Source organism: Ambystoma mexicanum, chromosome 10 (genome assembly GCF_040938575.1).
Source record: "Ambystoma mexicanum isolate Mex_15411 chromosome 10, UKY_AmexF1_1, whole genome shotgun sequence".
NCBI lineage: Eukaryota > Metazoa > Chordata > Amphibia > Caudata > Ambystomatidae > Ambystoma > Ambystoma mexicanum.
This window is the reverse complement of record NC_090932.1, coordinates 609,412,709-609,438,785: the sequence shown is the minus strand read 5'-3', so window position 1 is coordinate 609,438,785 and position 26,077 is coordinate 609,412,709. Positions and strand designations below refer to the sequence as shown.

Below are 26,077 nucleotides of genomic sequence, written 5' to 3'. Positions count from 1 at the left end.
GCTGCGGGGGAAACCCCTGCAGCTTACGGAAAAAAAAGGACCCTGCGGGCCAGTTTCCGATCATGGAAGTGAAAGGGAACTGGCTCTGCAGGGAGACAGTGTGAAGGAAAGCTAAGTAGGGTTTGGGTATGTTGGAGGTGTGGGTGGGGCTTTGTTAAGGGTGTGAGTGGGGGTGTGTGGTGGGTGTGTTGTGGGTGTGGGCGGGGGAGTTTAGGGGTTTTAATGCGTGTTTGCATGAGAAATGTGAAAACCTTTTGGGGTTCACACATTTCTCATGCAAACTTTTCCATCGCAGACTTTTACACGACAGATCCTATTTTAAAGCACAATTAAATGACAATATACTTGTTTTATTTCAAATGTATCTTCCAATGTGTGAGTTTTTCTCTATTAATTTATTTTAGTTTTAATATGATCACCCACATTATCATCCGTTCGTATTGCTAATGTTTGGCCTGGTATGCTCTCTTCATATTAGTTTTCCAGTGAGTCACCCCCAACCCAAACTCACTTCATTGTTTTGCCTAGCACCCTGTAGATATTTAACTATAAAGCATTAGAATTGTTAAACGCAGCCTAATTAATTGTTCTACATAAATACCATTATTCACTTTTTGAACTATAGCACCTATCTCGTTAACATCACCAATATGACTAAATCTCTCCTTACTTCAAGAGGTTCAGAACTATGGAACTATAGACATTACTGGTTCACCTAAAACTTTCCAATGACATTAATTTCGACTACATTAATAATGGATAATCACAACAGAAAATCAGAAAATGTGAATTATTTGGATTACTTTATATTGGGAATATAAATGTACAGAGCATCAATGTTCAGAGTATGAATTCATCTCCATGTTCTGAGCCTTTACAAAGCACTCCATCTTGAGCCTCATGTTTTATATTAAGCAGACCCCCCCAGTAACGTTTAATACCAACATAATGTACGGTTAGGGGTACATTATTGTTTTTTGTAGTAGAATTAATTGTAGTAGTATTTATTTTGCTATTGATATTTTATTTGTATCACACTACTACACAGGTGTTTCAGAGCACAACAAGGCAGAGATCTAAGTAGTAGTAGTAGTACTAGTATTGTTACTTTTATTGTTACTTTAACTGTTGTGATTTGGAAAGAAGAGAGGGATGCCCCTAAATACATTTTTGAAATTGTGAGGATTCTTAAAAACACTTATGGGCAAGTAACTTAGTGAAAATAGTCATAAAAGGCAACACATCTACACGAAGAGGATGCAATTTTCTATATGATTCCATAATAAACTGTTCCATTCATTTTACATGACATTTCTGCCAAATCATAAACACCTATTAACCAAACAGAAAATTCCCGATGCAAGCCAATTTAGTGGGATCCTGATCGATATCTACACCAACAGAGCATACAGGACCAATGGTTAAATTAAGAGATTGTGTCAGAAAATATTTTCCCAGTGACACATCATGCAAGGATATTTTGGGGTGCACTTGTGGTTTCTGCTGAAACCTTAACATCCATTAACATGTTTTCTAAGAAGTGTTGTTGTTTTTCAATTACACAGGTAATATGTGTTAGCTGAACCAAAATGCTAAATTACATGCAGCAGCATTAGAAATAAAAAAATATTGCATGTAGTATATTGTTTTTAAATAGTAAACTAACCTGAATTTCACTTTATTTACAGCATTCCTGGTTCTTCTTTGGAATTATTTTGAAATCAATGGCACAGTATCTTAATGAAAATAATAAAGTGAAGGTAAGGTGATGGAATTTTTCTAGCAAATAACCTTCTCCCAAAGGCATGTATTCAAAATATATTATGTATTTTTAAATATTATACATTTTTAAATATAATTAATTTGCACTCATAGCCTGGACATGTTATATATTTCAGAGCCCTGGCTTAAATGAAGTGTTCTCTGGCCCTGTTATTGAATCAGCTTTACCAACTGATTATTCTGTTATTACTTCAAACAGAAAAGAGGGGACAGTGGTTAATTTTGCCATTATACATAAAAATTATAATGGTATATATTAATCTTCATGTTCCTTAATCCCCATACATGAGCTTCGGTAATCGTGATATACAGATCTCTGAAACATGACACTTCCTTCTTCAGTAATTTTCTTAATGATGTACTACCACTGAGAATGCTGTCATCATCTCTTATTTTGTTGGGAGACTTTAGTAGGTATTTTAGTGAACCTAAAGATTCTCTAGCACCTTTTCTCTTGTAGTGGGCTTTAACATTTGGGTTTCTCGTACCTATCCAATCTGAGCACCCATATTCATTGTTAAACATTCAACTGGGTGTTTGGACATGGATCTGCTCTATTTATCTCAGAGGTGGGTGTAATGGTCAGATTATTCTTTGATTTCCTTCCCTACTTTCCACTTGTTGCCTAATAAGTTGGAGTCTTGTAATCCAGTGACTGTTCCCTTCAGAGATAGATGAAAGCAGTAATCGGAACATCTGAATCCTATCTTTTCAAATATGGAGGCTTCCTGTTTTGGACAAACATCAGTGCCTTCCTTGGTGACTATAACAACTCAATTCAGTTGACCATAGATCATGTAGTGCATTTAAAATATGAATATTGACATCCTTCTGTGACATAACCTGAGAGAGATCAAAAGTCACAATCTTGGAAATGGTTATATGGCAGAATACAACAACCCACTACCACATAGTTGTTCTAATGGAATGAGAACAAAGGGACCTGTCATGTTACTCAAAACAATCATTGACTGAAGGCATCAAAAAGCGTGGTTATCATATAACTCATCTGGTGAGCATGAGACATTAGCCCACAGTTCAAATGTGGGGCATGATTTCAATATTATATTATGCAATTTGGCTCATGACTTTGAACACCTAACAGTTCCAAACATTGGGCTGGGTGCATTTTGAAGCTAATAGTCTCCTATGCAATCTGACATCAAACATATTCTGTATGTTATTACAAATAAATAAATGTATTAATAGTCATAAAATTATGAATATAATATAAATGCATGTTGCATACTCAGACGTGTGTTTGTGATAGTTTAGCAATCCATTTCTCTTTGATGTAGCAGTTTGCTGCCATGAATTCTGGAATAAATAACATTTTGTATTCAAGAATACTAGGTGCAGATTGGGGCACCCCCTTTTTTCTGGTCCCAAATATAGCAATTCTAATCATCGAGTGAAGATAAGGCAGTATATTCTATAGGAGTGTTTGGCTATGAGGCAGGCCAATCTAAAGATCTGGGCTAATCACTTAGTATGACATAATCATGACATAAGTATGAGAATATATTACACTTTAAAAGTAGGGATAGGATTTTGACTCTGGAAAAGGTGCAGGAAAGAACACCACTGTCCTCTACTGGATGAGTGCTGCATGTCAATATTATTGGCAGCTCAAGATTTTGGCCATGAGGGATTGTGAACCATCTTAACTTGAGGCAGACCTGCTCTTTCCTGAAAAAGGGAATAAGGGACAGGGAGGAGCATGCTGACTGAGACTTCCCTGGAAACACTTGAGGGTTTCTGCTGGCTCTGCACCACTAGAGATCAATTCAAAGTGAGTGTGATAATTCCCCAAATTAGACGAAAGCTGCTCTCTAGCCACCAATTGTATTCTTCTTGTTCTTGTTAAGTCCCAGAAAAGGGGTGGGGGTTGGGAAGTTGATACCTAAATACACAGATTGAATGGGAATTGTACCATGCATTCTCACTGCATTTAACTGTTGAGTTAGATGTCAATCCCATCCAACCCAAAACACATTTTTGAGCTGTGCCTGCAGTGTGATAGATAGCATTTTATTCAGTCTGCAAGCAGTCTTTTTACATTATAACACGACAATAAATATAAATGATGGGTTCAATACGTAATCTGTGCGCTAATGACCACTCTAGTTTGAAATGTAACAAACCCCCCAAGGGCTTTACTAAATAGGAAGATAGGATTTGAGTCTGAATAGGGTGATTCATGCTCAGGGTATTAGTTCTCAAAATGAGTTGTTACTAGGACATGCAAGATTGATTATGCTGATGCTGATATATTTGTTCCATGATGTGCAATCCATTGCAGGGAATGACCCCATGATTAACAAATACCATTTGTGTTGACATTGCAACCTTAAGACAAGTCCTGACCGTAATTGAAGAAGTGATTAAATACATGCCAGTGGCAAGCTGATATCGACACATCCTCTTAATCTCAGATGTGACAAGCATAGGCTTCACAACCCAAAATGTACCCTAGGGAGTTCAAACTATGATTCCATAATTTGCTGGTGATGTTGGAGGAAGGCATGTTCTTTGTATTATTTGTAACTAGAACTTTGTGTAGTCTGGTAATGTTTTGATGGATATGAAAGTGCTGATATATCATCCAAAAAAACAGCAGAGCAGAAGTGAGGTTATAAGGCCAATTTTTATTCTGAACTTTATATGCACTTATGTGCAAACAGGTCCCTTATGGGCAATTGTCATCATCATTTGCACTCTGTAATGCAAAAGAGAAGTGTACATTGATGCCAGGAGCATCTGTGAACCTCTCTTTTGCACTCTGCAGTGCACATAGAGTAAATACAGCCTGCCATGTACGCATGGCAGGCAGCATTTACAATGATTTCCTACGGAATGTGCCTCCTTTTGGTGCAAAAAGCAGTCATTTTCCATAGGAATTCAATGGTTTTACACTAGTATGAATATCTCATTCCAATGGAAAACCACATATTTTTTACGACTGAGGGTAAAATAGAGGCAAATATGTAACTCATGCTCCGCTCATTCCATCCAACTTAAAAAACTATTAACATTCCCCAGATCATATATGGAGGCGTTAAGGTGTAACACCATTACGCCTGTCTTTAACGTCACCATTTATGCTTTGGGAAACTCGAAAATTAACCTCAATACGCTCAAACCATCTGATACACAATGTGTACTTATGCTAAGTCTTATACAAGCTCTGTGTGATGGACACTGATCATTAAAGTCCTTAGATCACACTAAACATAACATCTGCTTCATTTTCTGCAGGTCCCCCGATCCCAGAGGTTTCAAGAAACATTCCTTGCTGAACTGGATCTGCTTGTCATGATCTTCTCAGACCATGTTATTTGGAAATACAGAGATGCGCTTGAAGAAACGAGAAATGCTAACCAGAGTATTGCACGTTTTCTAAAGGTACAATGGGTATTTTCTGAAAGAACTAATATTTTTACAATTGTAACTAGAAGGCCTTTGTATGCTAGTATTTGTCATTGTGATGAATCGACTTCTGCCCTGCAGGAGTACAAGCATGAGCAGGGGCTAAAGCACATACTAAGACATCACACTTTTACAAAACAAGAGTGAGTCCAATCATTAAGGTAAAACAGGCACAGTTGAAAGATATACTTGCTTTGCCTTTTGTGGTAATGTGGGCTATTTTCCCAAAATGGGTATCAATGTAAAACACTAGCAACCCAAACAGCGAAGTATAACTGTGCAAAATACAGGAATGTCCAATCATGGTTCTATAAAAATGTATACTTTAAATAAATACATCATATGAAATAATGACTGGATAGAAAACTCCACAAAAATCCACCCCTGTAGAAAGAAAACAGAATATGGAAGATAGCAAGATCTAGCACTCTGGCTAATGATAAAGGGGAAGAAAAAGCAATAAAAACCACAATGTTTAAAAAAAGGTTATGCTCTTGATTTTCCAAAACAGGTTAATGTGTCCCTGCCATTCTCTATGGCCCAAAATGGTCCAGGGGGACAGTTATCAAACAATATTACATTTGCAGTGTCTTGGTGGTTCGATAATGGTGAACCAGGCTTCGCATTGCTGTTAGGCAGTTCTATTCGGTTTGAAATTGTAGGGTATTGTGTGTAGATTTGGGGTCTGGCGGTATTTTCTTACCGCCAAAAAAGAGTGGTAATTTGGTGATAACTTATCCTTGGGTCTAGATTGGGTTTGGCCTTACCTTCTTCCAGTGACCATATTTGATTACACTATATTGGATAATTTAGTAATATACACTATTGGCGGTATTTTCTGGTGGTAAACTACTTGGTAGTGAGCATAATTTCCTCCACTATTTATAGCCCCATCATACACAAAACCTTCCTTATCATTATAATACTCCTATGATCTATAGAGCGCCTTGAACCTACATTCATCAACACCACACTTTCATATAGAGTGCCACCTGTGGCTGTTATCACTGATTTATCTACACCAGTGAACCATAGACCCCCAGTAATCTATATATTGTATTAGATTTCACCCAGACAGCATGCACTGGGGAACACACGCATACAGCTATTTAATACTGCTAAGTCTTATTTTAGGACAGCTTATTCTGTCTGTTATTTCATCTACATGGGAAAAATGTCAAATGTACTACCTAAAAAAAAATCTTCCCCGTGTCATAAATGCTATTCCAAATGCACCAAGAAAAGAGAACAACAAAAATTCTCTACATGTTCTGCTTTTATATTGTGTGTATTATAAAGAATTGCAATTCAAATCAATATCTTAGCATGTACATCGCGTTATTTTCTGTAATAGAAAACAAGAAAAGAAACAATACAGAGACAGAGCAATATTCACTTTGCAACATTATCATATGACAAACTAACTGCAGGGGATTTCTTTTAGCTACTCTGCCTACATGACATTTTACAGTGCTACTGTTCATTCACACGAAAATACACAGCGACCCCCTCACTTAACTTTGGCTGCTTACCAAAGACTTGTGGTTTTCTCCCCCAGACGACCTCCTTCAGAAGAGCGGGCCCAGTCGACAGGGGTTGCCTCTGTAATCTCAATGTCTGATATGCACGGCGAAAATTCCAAGTCAGTGCCAAGACACCAAGATCATCCGTCTCTCGAGCCCAGCAAAAGCAAACTGCCTCGCCCTCTGTCAGACTTTTCCCAGCAAAACTCTGCACCGTCCCATTCTGCATACATGGCACAACTGCAGATACACTTCCTTCCAATCATATTAGCAGAACATGTATTCTGTTAACACCATCATGTCCCAAACAATGGTAGCTTCAGATTATAATAACTGTATCTTTTTTGATTTCCTGCTGCCTTCCTGCTTTCTACATTCCACACAGCGAGAGAAAAGAGGAGAGAAAAATCCAGTGCACGTTTAAAAACGAATTTCAAAATATGTATTTTCACCTCACTTTGTACATGGGACTACATTATAATGTTAATGAGTTAGCATTAGTGATTAGTAATTTTTAATTAAATCAGTCAGTTTATTAAATAATGTTCAATAATGTTGTCCTCTATGCATGAGGTAATCCAGAGAAAGAAAAAAAAATGATGCACTTTTACTCTTTGTAGTTTTATATTGGGCTTTGGCTGCATTATGAATTCCATACCTTGCATGCCTCCAGCCACATATTCACCTGTTATACTGGCAACATAGGACTGGCTATATGTGTTTGCCACATTATTGCTGGTAACAAAATGCCATCACATTCAGTGAGTTGCTATAAACTTCAAGGCGCTATATATTATACTACAAAATGAAGCAGTCCCAATCCAGTGGCAAACAAATGTTGAGGTGTGGTCAAACCGAAGAAAGCTGCGGTTCAAAGCGATGCTCAAGTGATGTGGATCGCGGACGTCACCAGGTTCTTGTCAACGGTCAAAGTTCGACACAGATGGGCTGATGACTGGATGCGCATGTAAGTCAGTTCGATGTTGAGATTGGAAGATACAATGCAGGGAGAACGCTAGGGTTCATTTGATCGTCAACTGGATTGGCGATGAAGAGGCTGGTGGTTCGATCATTGGTTCATGCAATGCAGGTTCAAAGAAGATTTTTTGTTCGAGTCGAGACAATGACAGATTCAGCTGGTGCAGAGCGCCGGCAAACTTGTTTTAATGAGCAGAACTACGGCTCGAAGCTCGGTGAGTGCCAAAGGCTACTGCTAATAAATAAGTAGTCACAACAATAGTTTGCTGTAACTCAAGTTTCAACTAGGAAAATATTATCGACAAGAGTTTGTGTCACACTCAAGTCAATTGTACTTGAGTATGTGATCACTTTACAAAGTAGGAATTCGGTTTTACGTTGAAAACTAAGATGGCTGGCGAACAATGGCACAGTTTGATTAGTACATTAATTCATACATCCACCCTTTCCCTTTATTTAGCTCCTCGCTCCCTTGTTTCTCTGCTTCCCTCACCCTGTTCTTCCTCCTATGATTGCTAAGCACTCCGTTGCTTCCTGAAGCTAGGTCCACACTTAATAAATACCCTTACAATATAATAATAATAATAATAATAATAATAATAATAATAATAATAATAATAGAAACTGAGTAGCAGCAAGTCTGTAGCGGACACAGCTCCATTTTCCAGTGTTCACCTTCACATGGCTAGTGCATTAGAGAGAGATTCCCCATAGCTGGAACAAAAAGGTTTTTGGTAGGTGTCTGATCTATGACTGTGTTGTGCATGTTCATGTCTCAAGTTACCAGAGGCTTAACACATTGTAAGTAGCTGCTTCAGCACTCAAACACAGGGCATTAATTAGACCAAATGTTGGTGTGATATTAAGTGAAACTTATTTAAATGGTAACGGTCATTTAACATTTAACAGTACTGGATTCTTTTTTTTTGTAATGAAACTGTTTATTCATAAAACTGTTTACTAAAAATCTCTGCATATACGTCAGTACTTGTTGGCCAATACCATCGCCATTCCAGATGAAGGAACGAAGCAATACGAATATATGCAGAAACCAGTCAAAACTGAAACCTTAATTAAGTCAAGCACAGACAAAATGTTTGCAGTTGCGAGCCACCCAGACAGTGGGGGGTGCCACATTCAAAATGTGTGGGCTACTACCCAGGCAAACTCTCCAAGTAGATTTCAGCTTTCAAGTCAGACAGAGTAGCCTTGAACTTTCCGAAATGGCCACATATGTACTGAGCTAGATACAACACAGTACTATGTGCACACCAGCATTCCGTGACATAGGGTCTCTCAGGAGGCTGGGGTGGGATGGGGGGGGGTGATACTCATATCTGTGATGAGTATATGAATAAGGACTCAAGGGTTAAAAAGTCAGGAACTTAGTCAGGGAGAGATCTAACCTTATCTGATATCCCTTGGCAATAACGTTGGCAGTCCCTTAAATGCAATTAACACTTTGTATAAATGGCCCACCCTGCCCCCCTCCACCTCACCCCCATTTATGCTGTCATGTTTGGTTAACTCCTCATTTAATCTGAATATGATTCCTTTTGGGCTACTACAACCGGGGATTCAAAAGGTACAAATCAATTAAAAAAGTCAATGTGTGGCCATTCTCTATTGGAATATATTTTCAAGGCTTACTGCAAAGTGGCTTTTTAAAAATGTAAGCCTCACGTGACAATGCATTTCCCTTCCCATCTGCATTTGAATTGTTCCCTGCGATACACATCATTGGTCTAAAAGAATGCAATGCTTTAATTTACCTTAGATCTTTAAATCTTTAATCAGATGTAAACTGCCGAGTTTTTCGTGGTTCTTGTCATCAGTAGTGTCCAACCATGTTTTTAATAAACTACTGGTTGCAAACATGATTGCATAACACTTACAATCAATAGTTCTCTGATGACAATGAGTAATGGTGGACATACACGTTCATAAATACATTAAATAAACACATTGAATATGCACGCAAAAGATTTAGTTTACCCAAAAATCTTTTGCTTGAATTTTAATTTGTCACCCGAGCTTTCTTTAAGAGAGAGAGAGGTTTGCCAGGAGGGTGAATGAAAGAATGTGGGCCTGATTCACAGAGCGCTTTTCAATGGGATTGCACCATTCGAAAACGCTTGCGTGAATCATGCCCATTCCGTCTATTAGGCGACGTCATGAGCCTGGGCATTGGAACGCATTTTTAAATGAGCTTGCTTTTTGGTCTTGGAATGGAAGCACAAAACCATATTTTAAATGCATTATGAGCCTGCGTCTGTCCTGTATATTTCTATTTGCTCATCGTTTAAACACAGTTCATACCTCTCCCTATGGAGTGTATCTCAAAATGACCAGCCTTATTTTCTGCGCAATCTCTGCCCTTGGGCATTTTCATTCTCGGATATACTACTTATGTTCCTGTGTCATACCTTTTTGACACTATGAAGAGTTTGTTGTGGGAGACACAGCTTTAATGTCTGTTATCTCTCAGCCTGCTGAGCAATTTCGAATGGAAGTGCCACTGAAGTGATGCCATTATTTTAAGTGGTCGTTTCTTTTTGACACACTAGACATAACCTACCTCCATGATTATGATGAGAAATATTTTCGACATGATGATAGGGCAGTTTGCATTTTGAACGCACATTGGTCTTTGTTGGCAAATATAACCCGTATGTATGTTGTTTTAAAGTTATTTCGGGCACCATGTCCAATGAAACATTCACGTTGAACAAAATAAACACAATACAAATAAAATGAAACGTATAAGAACATATTAAGTATAGCAAACTCTAAAACAAAACTAGATCTTTCCAATACATTACAGTTCTACTGTGTCGATGGGCACAATAGCCTTGTTTTACAACTACAAACCTGTGAATGAATATGTACATGTGCCTCAAATTGTTGATCAACAACTTGACAACATATAACCGGCTATTGGCATTAATGCACCATTAACATATATTATCTGACCCTTGCTACATGGACTACAAACATTTGGAGAACTAAGAAATCCATTAATGCACAATTCAAGTGTGGATAAAAGTCCTGCCACAATAAACCATTCAGCCCTGACACGTTGAACTGCAATATACAAGTGCTCCCAAAGTAAGGACTGGGCCGCTGATCAGGTGGGTTATCCCATAACACCGGAGCCCTCAAATACCCTATACCAGTTGACCAGATTACTATTAAAAGCAAGACCAGATGAACCTAAAAGCAGATCGGCAAGGGATCCTCTAACCCAGGAGCCTTATCAAATTACTGATCAACAGATGGGATCAGCTAAGATTATCATAATATTACGAAGCGCAATACCTAGCACCACTCTCATATGTAGATCTAATACATTACCTAATTAGATGTATTCCTTATTTCTGTCCAAAGATACATGTTGTGGGAATTTACCATGTAAACATGCTAATTGCCTTAACCCAGCCCTAAGAAAGACCTCCACTTAGTCGAAACATGTGTTGGTTTATGGGCGATGTGTTTGTATACCAATAGGCTAATAACCTAGATCACTTTCCAATAAATACGAATACATTTACCCTTTGAGTAAAAATGATTGTTAACAAAGTAATAGTACTTCTTGATCTACCAACCGATTGATTGTCAAACTTCAAATGTAAACTCTCTTAATATGACACGTGATTATTGATTTGTTATTGGGCATGCACATGGTTAGGGGTGTATAACGGTTCTATACGCCCAAAGAAAGGGCTAATAATATACTAACCCTCACAATTAAATACTCTGCCAGTTTTAATTGCGAGTGAAGTTCTCCAAATTGTATTTTTGATTAATCTTCCTTCAACATTATTGCAATTTCACAATTTAATGGGTCTTGTCAAGCCTTTTTAAAGATACGTTGCTAAAGCATAGATAATTGTCAGGTTGCTAGCAGATCTACATATATTTTCTGTATTTGACGTATAATGCCTGAATTGTTTAAGAAAGACCTACGTTTATTCTGTGAATATCGTCTTGTATGTGGAAAAAGAAGAGACCATACTGTAATGACTCCTTAATGCCAAGGCAATCAAGGCAATCTCCGCTCGACCCCTTGAGCCACTTATTTGACAAAGCTTCCAGTGGTAAAATGACAAAAATTATTTTCACAAATGGACTTCTAACAAAGGCTGGGGTTAGTAGGTCTAGATAGACCTCTGAGTGTTCATTAATCTTTGATTGTAAATATGTGTAGATTGTAGCCCCCCACCCCTTGAGGGTTCCATTTTGCAGCTTGAAGCTCTCAATATGCATGCGCCATCAGCCCTCTTTAAACTTGCCTGGACAGGTAGGGTTAGATTCTAACCCCACCCCTTAAGGGTTCCATTTTGCATCCTGTTGCTCTTTTTTCAGGTCTCCCTCCAGCTCCTTGTCTTAATTCTGTGATCTTGCTGCTGCTGTCTTCAGTGTTAAAAGAGGACTGATTTCATGTTTAATGTGTGTTTGTTTCCTGCTGATCTACTTCCAGTTACTTTGGGGGTGTAAGCACCCTCCCTAGGGCATCCATTCACCCAGGTGCCATGAGCAAAGAAGTTAAGCGCTCCTACAATTGTCTTTTCTCTGCTTCATTCTTTGTCCCATGTTCGTCAGGTTTGCCGCAGGTTGCCACCAAACATGATACAAAGCACACACAACATTCAAACTAAACTCCAACATAGCATTACACTCAAACAATTCATCACATGCACCTGCTTTCTGTGCAACCGCCATTCTGTACCTGCACACACACACACCTAACTATCCCTGACATGCTCCCCCCACACTATCTCATCCCCCACATAGACGGCCCACATAAACAAGGTGGTGGCTTTGCATTGTCATCATATACAAATATTCTATCACACTTAGCAGTGACACCCCTCATACACTTCTTTCAAGCACTGTCTCTCACTTGCTCCTCTCCATCACACTCACACCCCACCTTAATTCACCTCATTTACTACCCTACAAGACACAGTCCTAACTTTCACACTGACTAGACTGACTACACTACTAACACCAACAGCTCCTGCTGCAACAGTATCTAACTCGGCGACCTCAAACCCGGTAGGTTTCGTCCCATCCAGATGGTAGGATCATCCCATCCAGATGGCAACCCCATATTAAACACGTACCAAAATGTAGGGGAGTAACAGTTATGCAGTGCGCTCAAATACCTAAAATCAAGTCAAAATGCAGCAGAAAATACCCACGAGGTTCCCCTTGGTACCTCAAAAAGTAATAGACAATAGAGATTGGGGTGTGTATTTATACTGCATAGTATAAATATACACCCCAATCTCTATTGCCCATATTAAACACTATCTTCCTTCCACTCAGCATCCAGTGACCTTCTGCAGCTCAGCGCCTAGTCCACACACATAGCTGGCAACACTCTGAATCTTTTCATGTCAAGCAAAAATCATGCCTGTGGAAAATCCAATCTGACCACTTTGCAGTCCCCTTCCCACTCACTCTACCACACAGGATCCCTCCACCATCCACAGACAAGCCAGACACAGCCTTAGCACCATCGCCTCTCTCCTCCACAGGCAAACACACATCTATCCTCCTGAACAATTACAAAACCATCATCACACAGTCACTCAACAACATTGCACCCCTCAAATCACAAAAACACAACTACTAGGATAAACCATGGTTTAACAAGTCCCTCCTATTTATTAATTGAGAAACCAGGTGTCCAGAAAGAGCCTGGCTAAAGAACCCATGCCAAACAGTGCTGGAACAAATACAAAACAGTCGTATGCAATGCCAAAGTCACTCACTCAGTCCAAGAACTACAATCTGCTACACATTTCACACAGAAACCATTCAATATTGTTAAGTCCCACTCCAAACCAAAAAATATATAACCTCAAGCAAGCCTGCTCCTCTGCTCTCCCACTCCCACCCCGCTCCCAGACATTCCAAAACATGGGACACATCCATCTCATGGACACCCTCATCGCCCTTATTTCCAAAACAAAACCTGCGTGTTTCCTGGGTGGAAAATGTCCACCGCAAGCTGCATCCAAATGCATCACTACCCCCATACCACAATGGCTCAACATCATCAACTCCTGTCTCCCATATGGTACTATCCCCTCTGCAATCGAAACTGGAAAATTCTTCCCCTCCTCAAAAACCACACCTCATGCTCCCTGAAGATGACAAACTCATTATTACGTTTCCATACCTCACCATAATCATGGAATGCTTCATCACAACCCAACTTCAACAACACATCACCACAAAAACCTTTTCAAACCCTTCCAATCTGGCGTTTAATCTGGATACAGCCCCAATATCACTACACTTCACATCCTCCATGACCTCCACAACATCAAGGACAAACGACACACAGGACTACTCATTCTCCTTTATCTCTCTACAGCTTTCAACAGCATTAACCACACCATTCTACTCTCAGACACCGTCCTTGACTGATTCCCTGCCTTTCTCACTGACCAAACACACTTTGCGTCCATGCCCCGTGATAAATCTGACCGCACCTCAGTCAAGTACGGGGTCCCACAAGGTTCCTCTCTGTCTCCTCTCTTCTTCAACATATATTTAGTATACTTTGGATGTATCCCTAGCGAACACAATGTTAATTTCCACCAATACACAAATGACACGCAAATATACTTCAAAGTCTCATCCCCTTAACAACTCAACTCCTTCTAAAACTATCTCTCCACCATCACTACCTAGATGGGCACCCACTCCCTCAAGCTCAACTCTTCCAAAACAGAATCACTCCTCATCTGCCCCCACAGACAAATATCTGACATCACACACAGGATCAAAGAACTTGTGACAGGCAATCTACAAATGTCCCTCTCCTCATTCCTGTAAAATCCCTTGGCTCCACCATCTATCCCCACCTTTGATTCACACACCACATAGAAGCTGTCACCAAAACATGCATTCTACAGATTCACCTCCTTCTCAAGGTTAGAAACATCCTTCCCCCTGACAATGTCCCCACTACAGTCCAAGCACTGGTTCTGTCCAAGCTGGACTGAGGGAATGCGTGATGCACTGGACTCCCACAGAGCATCCTTACCACCTGCAAGCCAAAATAAATGTAGCAGGCAGACTCCTCCTACATCTACCCAAACATTCAGGCATCACCCCCGCTCTCCCCCACCCCCACTTGTTCCCCATACCTCAGAGAAATGCTTTCAAATGACCTTGCATTTCTTTCAAAACAACCCACTTCAAAACCACATCTTACCTTTGTTTATTTAATATTTAATTTGTTTAGTACAGTTCAGCCAATATGACTTTGGCATACAAAAAAGTAAAACTTAACATATGTTTATATACAAACGTAACTACATACCACTAGAAAGTCATGCTATTCAAAATGTGCTTAACAAGACACCACATCTTAGTCATGTGCTAGATAACCATTTCTTAATTTCCAGCAAAATATCTCACCTAAGCCATTCACATCGACCTTCCTCTGGTACATACTTCCCATGAGCCAGGTGCATCCTATGCCTAAACAATGCTAGACTTTGTCAGGAGATGTTTTGCAGTCTCAGTCACATTGACACACAGCCTACATAACCTCCTGTCTTTGTAGCATCCCCTTCTTGAATTTATGACCTCCAAAGTGTTGACCAAATTGAAATGAGGCAAATATGTTCTTGGATGATGAAGTTCTGAGGAAAGGCCAATAAGTAGGGGGTTGTAACTTTTGCTTCATGAATTGATTTGCATATCACTAAACGATTTGCAGGACAAATCCATAAGAATTTGCTAACGATTGAGGGGATATAGTTATTTTTTGATCAAATTCATGTAGCGTCATAACGGGGTAAAAGTGGGGTCTAATCTGATGCCTTAACAAGAATTACTAGTGCTGGTAATGATATTCTTTTGGCTGGTGTTTCCAAGCCCACAGTAGGTATTTTGTGTAGCCTCAAAGATATAATACAAAGAGATTTCAATAGACTAGTCACCAATTTCCAAGTGAGAGAGGTCTTCTGCATCCGAAGTTGATTAATAATGCTATTAAGACCAAAATCAGCATAGAGATAATATAATGATAAGGGTTTTGGACTCTTGGCAAGTGTTCGAAGGCACCACCCTTCCATCTTCTTTATTGTGGCAGCATTTCTATGACCCCATACTACTGCTCCATACGAGATGATCTGGGGAATATTTGTCTTATATACTTTCAAAAGTGAGGCAATGGAATATCCACTATGTTAGTGGGGAAACCTCCTGATTGCCCCAATGTTTAGCTCTAACTTTTCCAGCTGGGGTCACCATTTTAATGTATCATCTATAGTAACTCCCAGGTATTCGTATCTTGATATAATTTCAAGATCATGAGAGCCAATCTTCAAGGCGTAATTATGTTTAGTTTTATTTTGTTCTGTCCCTCATTAAATGCAGAACTGAAGTCTATAAATGCGACATAGACAGTTTGATTTAGTGTCCGCCAGGCAAATCATATATAGAAGTCAATGCTAATAAATTGGCATAAGTGCCTATGCCCTTCTGGAATCCCGTCTGATAAAAGGGAAGGATGTCATTGGTGGAGATCCAGCTATTCAGCTCTGCTAGTAGGATTCATTCAAATATTTTTGAGGGAATGTCAAGCATGGCTAAAATAGTCTTTTGGTTCACATCTAACACCCTTTTTTGAAAACCGGTATTATGATACTTTTTGTGCCACAAGGATGGTAAGATGCCACACCTACTTATTTCTTGAAACAGTACCTGTAGCACCTGGGCCCACCAATGCAGGTTCATTTTAATGAAGTAATTCAAGACACCATCTGAACTAGGAGCGTAGGATTTCTTTAGATAATGATGTCACCATTATAAAGCCACTCTGCTGTAATATCAGAACCCCACACTCTGAGGTGACTGGTAGCCTGATGTCTTCACCTTTCTCTTTTTCCAGTGTACTTAGGATGCACTGTTAGGCAGAATTATATGCAGTACCCTTTGGGAACACTGTACACAATTAGGACTACATGTGACAGTACAAATTCTAATACATTGTTGGAATAAAAATGGATGCGAGAAGTAGCATTTTCTTTTACAAATTTGACAATCTGAACGTCCTCTGTTGTGATAGTCCAATGGAAAAATTGCATGGAACACATGTAGTAAAGCAGAGCAATTTAATAAACAAACGCTGCTATGACAAAAAATGCTCTGAATTCTTACAACACGTTTGGTGTCAAAGTTCACCTTCTGCGAGTGATCAGTGCTTCTGGCATTATTTTGGAAATGTCCACTTAAGCCAGCACGCTTCACATGGTCTGGCTTAGTTTTCTTAGAATCCATCCAATGAGGGAGGTTCTGCATCAGGCTCAATGGAGATGTATTATCCTGGATCGCGCCATTTGTTGTAAGGGGCATGTCCTTTGTAACCTCATTTTCATCAAGGTGGAATTCATTTTCTGAACCATCCAGTCAGTTTGTTTTAGTGGCTGCGTCATGTTTTATTTGCTTTTTTCCCCTATTCATGTGGTGCTTTTGTAGCCATCAGGGGTAAGTATAGTCGAATGTCATTGGAACTACTCATTTCATCAGGAGTAGTAGGACTTGGGGGAGTGACAGACTGCTTCTTATTCCCCTTTTAAATACTCTTATAATGTTTAATGTGTTTGCTTGATGATCCATGATGTATGACGTCAATTAAACCTTTGTCGTTCATAAATTGCTTTTAATCTGACATTTGAAGCGTTTGTTGGTCATTGACAAAATTAAAAAGGTTTAGCTCTTCCAATCGACTTCTGTTTCCTATTTTTCTCACCAATTTTGGACAGACAACATTTTTGCTGCTCTTTTTGCTTTTGGTACCAAAGTCTTTCGGCACGATAGGAGGCCTTGAGTCCTCATGCCGTAAGATTCAACACTATCAATAAGGAGGTGTGCCTGTTGCTCTTCAGTGTTCTTTCTCAAAGTAGAAGTACATTTAATGAGAGGCCTATTAGCTGGTTCACCTTCTACTACTTGAACCTCAGTAATAGTGTTAGATGTGTGTTAGGGAGATTTCTAATTTCATGGCTAATTTCCCTTACCTATAGAGTCCCCCAGCAGCTTTGCTTGATTTGAAGGGTTTATTTCTTTTTGCCTGCTTATAGTGAGACTCTTTTTCCCACTCTTAGGCATCTTTTCTATGTGTGTTCTAGGCTATTATTGTGTTTAATGCCTATGGGATCTTTTCTCTCACCCATAGGAACCATCTTTATGCACATGTGTTACACAGCACCCTCCGTGCAGTGACACAGGGGTGTCGTAGCGACCCCCAATCATAGACTCCATACCCTGGGACTGACTACTGTCTCCTAGGGCATGTAAAGTCCCCATTGACTAGTCAATCTCTAGGAACTAAACCAGTACAGCCCATCTTAAAATGGAAGTTCATTTTCAAGAGGGTACCTTAAAGTCCCCCTCTACAAAGTTTCTGGCTGGTGGCAGTGGTTACTACCTTTTATATTCGACCGCAAATATTTCCCTATGGGATTTCCCCATTGTTGGAGGCTAACACTTTTACTGACAGCCTCAAACATACCGCCGGTTTATTTTATTATTAACTTTACTCCGGTAGGTTTTATTTGCCAGAACTTTGATATAATGTCTTTCTCGTGTCAACTCTAAACTCCTAACCCAGGTCAGGGATCCTTTGTTCACTCTTTTGGCAGGCTTCTGCCAAGAAGCCCTCCTTTCGGCGCCTCTGAGTCTGGGGTGGGTCTGTTGTTTGGGAGGGGGAGTAGAACCCCTGGACAGAGTTCCCACAGCAACTCAGGTCACATTCTAACCTGATAGGCTGGAGGGTCTCCCGCCAAGAAGACCACTCCACTGTGTGAGTGACAGCTATGCTGTATGAATGGGTCTCTTTCTGCATAAAAGCAGGGTCCTGAGGACTGGAAGAGCAAGACGTTGCCACTGGAACTACGGAACCTAAGGGGAGAGACGCCACAGACATCTTCAGCATCTACAACACAGGTGAAGCCCTGCCAGATCGTCTCACCACTTTTCTTCCACACGACGAGAGGAGATCTTCACTGAAAGAGCCTCCTTCCCTTGAGATGGTGGGGTCAACCAGTTCACCTATTGCTTTATCGGACCTGCCTTGGTCGAATCGACAGTGCCCAGCACTTGGAGACCGGATAGCCAGGCAGCTATCGACCCGGACCGCGATTAAAATGAGCGTACCTTTTAAACTTCGTTTGGCAGCACCGTGGCTGGTTTCATCCCTGGGTAGTGCAGTGACTCGAACCTTCCTCCATGACGAGAGCCTCTCTTCCTATGTTGGACCCCTCGACCTGCAGGAACTACCAGGAACAACCGCCACCGCAGGAGCCACTTCTTCACATTTAAGGTACATTGTTCCGCCAGGCCGCCCTTTTTCCTTAGTAGCCCTAAAAGTGTCTTAAATCCTTTAACTACTTGTGTGGTCGGCCGCCCTCTCTCTTAACATTGCCTTTCGCCTTGCATCTATCTCTTCAATAATTTTCTACTAAAGACTTGACTGCAGCTACAAGAACATTTTTGCTCCTAAGCTCTTGGTCCTGTACCACTGACTCTGGCTCAGGCCTATTGACTCTGGCTGATTTGTTAGATCTGCTCTCACTAGATTGGTTTTCAATGAGAAATGTGTTGATACACCTAAATCTTCTAAAACCCTCTTCCTTCCTACTGTTTTAACTTGTGGAGTGCCATTTTGCTCAGTTTTCATTCACTTATCTTTTGGCTAAAGTGTGACTGTGCATTACTTGTTCACAAAATTTCAGGGAAGTGTCGCTAGGGGGTGTCTGAAGATATTTCGGTTTAACTTGTGCTTTCCCTCCCTTTCGTTGAATTGCTAGAATGCCATTGTAGTTGGTTTTCACTGTGCCGTTTTGCTCAGTTTTCACTTCACTGCAAACTTGTCTACAATTGAAGAGGGAGTTGTATATGCTTTTCCTTGACTCAACTTAACATTCTTTATAAACTGTGATCTATGTGTTGAAACTAGATGTGTATAGAATAAATATATTCTCTTTTTGATACAAAGCTTTGGTCAGTGTTTCCTTGCTCCATAGTACTGTACTGCCGATTGTGTAAACCCTGAATACTGCTCATCTCCCTCTTGAGATGAGTCTGACTGCTCAGCCACAGCTACCAACTAAATCTTTGTGGTACAAACTGATACCAAAGGGGATTTATTGCTCTCGCCTGTAGTCCTAATCTGGTGTAGTGCTCCCTAAGGGAACTGCACTGGATTCTGCCTAACAATGTGATGCAAGCCACGTTAGTCAGTGGTCTGCAAGGTCTACATTGCTCAATGCTGGTGTTTAGCACTATAATATGGCCAGATGTGGTTTTTTGCAGTTCTTTGCAAGGCGTACCGAGTGAGGTTAAAAAAGAATTGCGAGCTTGCAATTAAGTCTTGGAGAGGCTTACATTCCCTTTCGTACCCAGACGATTTTTGCTGGTAGTCATTCTGGTAGGTCAGTATGTGTCGATAAGGAGAAGTGTAAGATCTGCAATTGCAGAATGGCAAGGCAACATTTGCTCAAAAGTGCAATGTCAGTTGTGTGCACAATAATAACATTTTCTTCCAAGTTTTACTGCTTTTTTGGTGCATATTGACAATCTGATTGCTCCCAGTATCAAAAGGTACTTCATTCGACTCTAAGGCACGCAGGTTAGACTCTCACTGATTATATTTACTTCCAGCACAAATGTTAATGTATGAGCACTTTTGGGATTTTTAATAGGTGAGAGATTAGCAGTATTATCCAATTTGAGCAGAGCGGTTGAATAAGAATCAGCTGTAGGGCCACACAGTTGTAAATATGTATGATATGTGCAGCTTCCGCTACATTAGTAATGGAGCCCACTTTGTCTGCAGTGTTATTTGTTATATTAGACACAACTAAATGTATCATTTTACTTCCAAACACAAGAGAGAAGTCATTAATTGCTCGCTTAGTTCACCTCCATGGTGTACAAGTGTTTGTGATTTTATCCTTAAAAACCTCACATTTTCTATTGGTATGGATTCTTTTGCCAGATCTAAGCATCCTTATAGTAGCGATAGGTGCAAGAGTAACTTGGTCATCATCAGTGGGCACATGTACTCCATTTACGTTTATGATGGAATGATGGATCTTACCATCAGCGCCAGGGTCCAAGACAACACCAACAAGGCTGTCCGTACCTTCAAGTGTCATTGTCGCCTTCGTTCCATCAAATTGCGTGGTAGTGACACGATTCCCACGTGGTGTGTACATCGTACGTGTCGCTGACGTGCCGCTGAAGCGCTCTGTGGGAAGTTTAAATGCAGAAAAAGGTGGTTCAAAGGCTGCACCGTCCTGACAGTCACCACGTATGAATTGTGGTAAACTGAGTCGTCCTCATTTGTGCAGAACAGTCCATTGGTAGCAGCTGCAATACAGAAAGAGCCACTTCCGTGCTCTGCAAAATGTTTAAATGCAGGAAACGGCGTTGCAAAGCATGCACCTGCCCAATAGTCACTGTCGCAGGTATTGTGGTAAACCAAGTCCTCCTCGTTTGTGCAGTACAATCCACAGGCAAGCAATTGAAACACAGAAATTACCTTTATGACAAACTCAAAGTCCTCACTGACACAGACACGCGAGACCGCATCTTGTACACATTGCACTCTGCAAACTAACATGAAGGCTAAAAGAAGCATTTACCCAGGACTCCCTCCAACACCCCCCCCCCCCCCCCCCCCCCCCCCCCCCGAGCATGGAACATCCTACTGCAGAACATCCACACTGCACCCTAAATCACCACTTTCAGAAAGAACCTCAAAACATACCTGCTTCCACGCACATAAACCAGCCCCACCACCCACTGGCCCATCCTAATCTTCCTATCATATGCTGTCAACATTCTGTAAGTTCTTTTTCACCTTCCACATTCAAAGTTGTAAGGCTCTTTGAGACCCAGTGGGTAGGGCCTTTGCCGAAAAAAAATCTAATAAAATAAATAACATGAAAGTCAACATTCATCACTGATGATATTTGTGCTGCCTTCATTTTTTCTGAAGTGGTTTTAGCAATGCTTAAAGGGTGTTATCAAGCTGACTGCATACCTTTAGCTGTGACCATCAGTTTGACATTTCTAAAACAGGGTAGGGGGACTGACTGGCTCTCTAAATTTTGAGCATCTATGGATGCTTCTCTGTAGAACACCAGATTTGCATTCAATCTAAATCAAATCTATCATAGGAGTGGAGGGTTTGTCAACTGTAAACGAATCACATTTTTAGAAGTACTGAATGGAACACCAGCCGCTTTTTCAGAAGCATATTTTCTGAGTGACCAGTGATATTCTCAACCCAAAAAAAACTTGAATGAAATAATAAAGAATTAAAAATATCGATTTCGGTAAAAAATAAATGGCGAATTGGAGGTTTGCCATTCGTTTGTAAAATATAAAAAAAGTATAATTTTAGTTATAAATACTACACATGGGAGGGGTCTGTGGGGGCATTAGGGGAGAGAAAAGGGTGCTTCAGGGGTAGACGATGGAAGGGAGTTCATCTGTTAAAAGGTGTGCATTATTCAAGTTAAAATAGGTAGAATGGATGTTTTGTTAAGGAAATGACATTTAACAAACGTAAAACATTTTTTAACCTGTATTCTAATTATAGAAAGATCCACTAGAGGGCACTCAGAGACAATAGATCGGTGAAAAGGTTTTCTCGATATTTTTAAAATTATATTTAAGATTCGTTTTTTATCCCAGTAGGTGTTTTGCCAGCGTTAAAATCATATAAAGCATAATATCTGAGGTCTTTGACAAAAACCACACAGTTTGGCTCCATAGGGGCTGCAGATAATACCTGCTGTTTATAGATCTCCAGGGCCATCTTAATGGCCTGTTCCCATACATACTGTAAAAGCTAACCAAAGCAGAACTGCTCCGAGCCAATGTCAGGTTGCTCTTATGTATATGTAAATTGTCCTTTACCAGACTAAACAAAGTGGGAAACATCCTCAATCGATTTATTTTTAGCAATACATGTATCTTGGGGCATATGTAAGGACCAGAAAGCACACCATTACTTTTCTTTTTATAGTTAATAGTTAAACCTTTTCATCCGCAGAAGTTGTCAAATATTTTTGAATGTTTCTCTAGCCCATTCTATGTCTTGGAGTTAAGAACATCATCATCCATAATAGGGACCAAGGGCAAATTCTCTCCATCAGGTGCTGGATCAATAGACTGATTTTTAAAAAGAAATCTGCTTTATAATCTAATTTATTAATGGACTAAAAAGGGTGAAGTCAAGGGACAACCCTGGCATACCCCTATTTTTACCAGAAACGATTTGGTCTTTTCACATATATTGCCTCTCCTCACACCCATTGTATATTTGCTATAAAAATCTATCTATAGCGATCAATACTAACTGAACATTCCGTAATATTTGAAGGCTCCACAGAACTGCCTTTTTGGTACACAACCAACAGTAGTTTTGAGATCAGCTAATAATAGGTATTTTTGGGTCAGCAGGATTATTCTAAATTCCTGATCTATTACACTTACCCCTTTCAAGAAGACTGCCTGTTTTTGATATTTTCCTCCAGCCAATGTTCTAGTTGATAGATCTTACTGCTCCAATTTATCAGTGTGTTTGGCCAATAATTTGACCTAGGCAGGAAGCTTGACTCATTATTAGCATGAAATAATTGAGCTTAGATTTTAGCCTCTTCTTAAAACAATTCAGTTGGAACCTGGTGAGACCCAGGGTCCTACCTGCTTCTCTGGTTTAGGATTGGCTGTTTGACATCAAATGTTCATCTCCTCCCACAAAAGCCAGTCGAACATTCTGACCTTCACTCTACATTATCTCTCTTTGGCATAAGTGAAAAGGCCCTCACTTGGCTTGCATCATACCTTGTCCCCAGACATTTTCAGGTGTTCGGGAACAGCCTTACCTCCCCATTCATCCACCTTACTGTTGGAGATCCCCAATGGTCTGGCCTAGGTCCAATTCTCTTCACTCTCTATACTTCAGCTCTTGGCGCCCTGATCTCTTCTTACAGATTCTCCTATCAACTCTTGATTGATGAAACTCAGATATTCTTCACCTTTCACTCCTTATAGAACAAGCTGTTCTCAAAATTTTCAAACTGTCTCTCCACCATGAAATTTTGGATGCCGACTCACTCAGTCATGCTCAATTCCACTAAAACTGAAGTTCTCTACTTCTCAGCCAAACAGGCTATCTCTTCCTTTCTGTCTCTTCTTCTCTCATGACTCCCTTACTTACTCTGCTTCCACTCACAACCTTGGTGTCATCTTCAACCCATCACACGACTTTTCTCTCATCATTTTCAAATATGCCACTGCAGCTAGGCTCAACCTCCTCAATATCAGAAACATCTATCACCTGCGTCCTTTCAATACTGCTAAACAGCTAATCTCCTCCTTAGTCCTTTCTAGATCTGACTACTGTGCCAGTCACCTCTATAGTCTTCCCAACTATGCTTTTTCTCCACTGGGCAAAGTCCTCAACTTTACAGTCTGCACATGTTTCAACCTTTCAGACTTTACCTCTACCTCCTCTGCCCATGGACACGTTGGCTGGCTATCTATGAAACAAAGCACTCAGTATAAACTTCTTCACAACATCTTCTAAACTATCCATGGATTCACCCCACCCTACCAATCTGCTCATCTCACTCCCCACTCTCTTCCACGCTCTTTAAGATCATCCTTAGCTCACCTTACCACCACTCAAGTCCCATGTGCTCCCTCTCATTTCTGCTCTCTCTCTCTCCTTGTTCCCCTACCCTGGAATGTTCTTCTTCTCCCTCTCTGTACTACTCCGACACTACCACTATTGCAATCCAACCTCAAAGATCTCCTTCTTTCTGAAGAGCCTATTTCCTACTGCTCTACTCTACTGCATCACCCTGTCTTGCTCTCTCCCTACCCCTCCTGGACAAACATACAGCACTTTTCTGTTACCCCACCGTTCTTAATTCAGCACTTTCTCCACCATCCTGTTCCTATGCCATTCTGTCCCCTCTTTGTCCCTAGTTTGTTTCCACCTTCCCCTGCAACATTTTGTCTTCAAGTCACAATCTTTCACCCTATTGTAAAGAGCCCATGTCCTTCGCTCTGTTACCAATGGTAACGTCTGTAAGTGTTTTGGTGCAAAAAATGCATTGCTTTCCCTGTGATTTTTCATAAATAAATAAAATACATAATTATGCTTTTCTAGCTCCCTTTATGCCTTCCTTATGGAGAAAGTTACAATAAAAACACAACTCATTTTCCGGATATTGAGTACTTGCTCACAATCTTTACTATTCTTACCTGATCTCACTATAAACCGGATATCTCTTTTGTTGTCAGCTACAAAAGATGTCATTAGAGTCTCCAGCTGCCAGCGTATTCTTTTTCTTTCAACATTTCCTTAAAGATGCCCCATTCTTGCTTACTTTGCTGCTGATTCAACCGTCTTTACATGTTAGCAGTGCCAACAGTCTGCTTTAAAGTTGTATGCATTCAGCATAATTAAAACCCTGACCTTTTCCCTGTATTGTTTTTCATTTGTTTAACTCGTATTATCACTGTGAGCTGCATTATATATATATATATTTTATTTTCAAAATGCCTCCTAACACAGGAGGAACGTATACTATTATCCTCACAGCACCACACAGGTACCCATATACAGCCCATGTATTACCTTGTCTTTATTTACAACAGGGAATTGCTCTTGTCAAATTAACCAGGGGCATGTCATTCTTTCCCTTGACTATCGGTCTATTCCCCATGTTACCCAGCTCCAATGAAATGGCCACCGATAGGGATCACTTCCTATTGTTGTGCAGACTACCAATCCTTTAGCTCTAAACCAGTCTTCCCGATTTATGAAAATATAATCTATGTGGTTTACGTAGGTGCTATAGAAGAATACTCTGTTTGTATTGCACACAAGTGTATTTCGTCATTTGAATTGTACATTGCTGGAATTTTAGATGCTCAAACTTTGAATAGAAAACATTCCCGAATATGCACAACTGATATTTTAATCTGAGGACAATAATCTCCTCTTCCAGAGAATTTCTCCTTTAACCATGATGCAATTTTTTTTTTTTAACTAAACACATTTGTCTCCTGGTATAGTTTAAAGAACACATTGACTAATCAAATACCTCTAGATTCAGCCAAACCAGCCAACCTTCTTTATATAAAAATGCTCTCATTTCTCAGAAGGAACTCACCCTTGATATTAAACAATCCTGTTGTTATTGAAACGTAAACCCAAAACCCATATGATAAAAAAAAATCCAAGAAGGGAAAATAACTACTGCACCGCTTTGCAATGGAAAACAAGGTTTATTACATTCAAAAGG

General features: G+C 40.1%; 1 protein-coding gene across 5 annotated transcripts in view; it reads left to right on the top strand.

Annotated features, from left to right (window-relative positions):
• Positions 1-26,077, top strand: part of DOCK10 (dedicator of cytokinesis 10) — a 2,208,289-nt gene that overhangs the window by 1,313,489 nt on the left and 868,723 nt on the right. For all 5 annotated transcript variants that reach the window (XM_069618176.1, XM_069618179.1, XM_069618177.1 and 2 more), the window contains exons 27-28: positions 1,689-1,760; positions 5,041-5,187. In XM_069618176.1, coding sequence (XP_069474277.1) covers positions 1,689-1,760; positions 5,041-5,187 — 219 coding nt within the window. The remainder of the gene's footprint in view (positions 1-1,688; positions 1,761-5,040; positions 5,188-26,077) is intronic.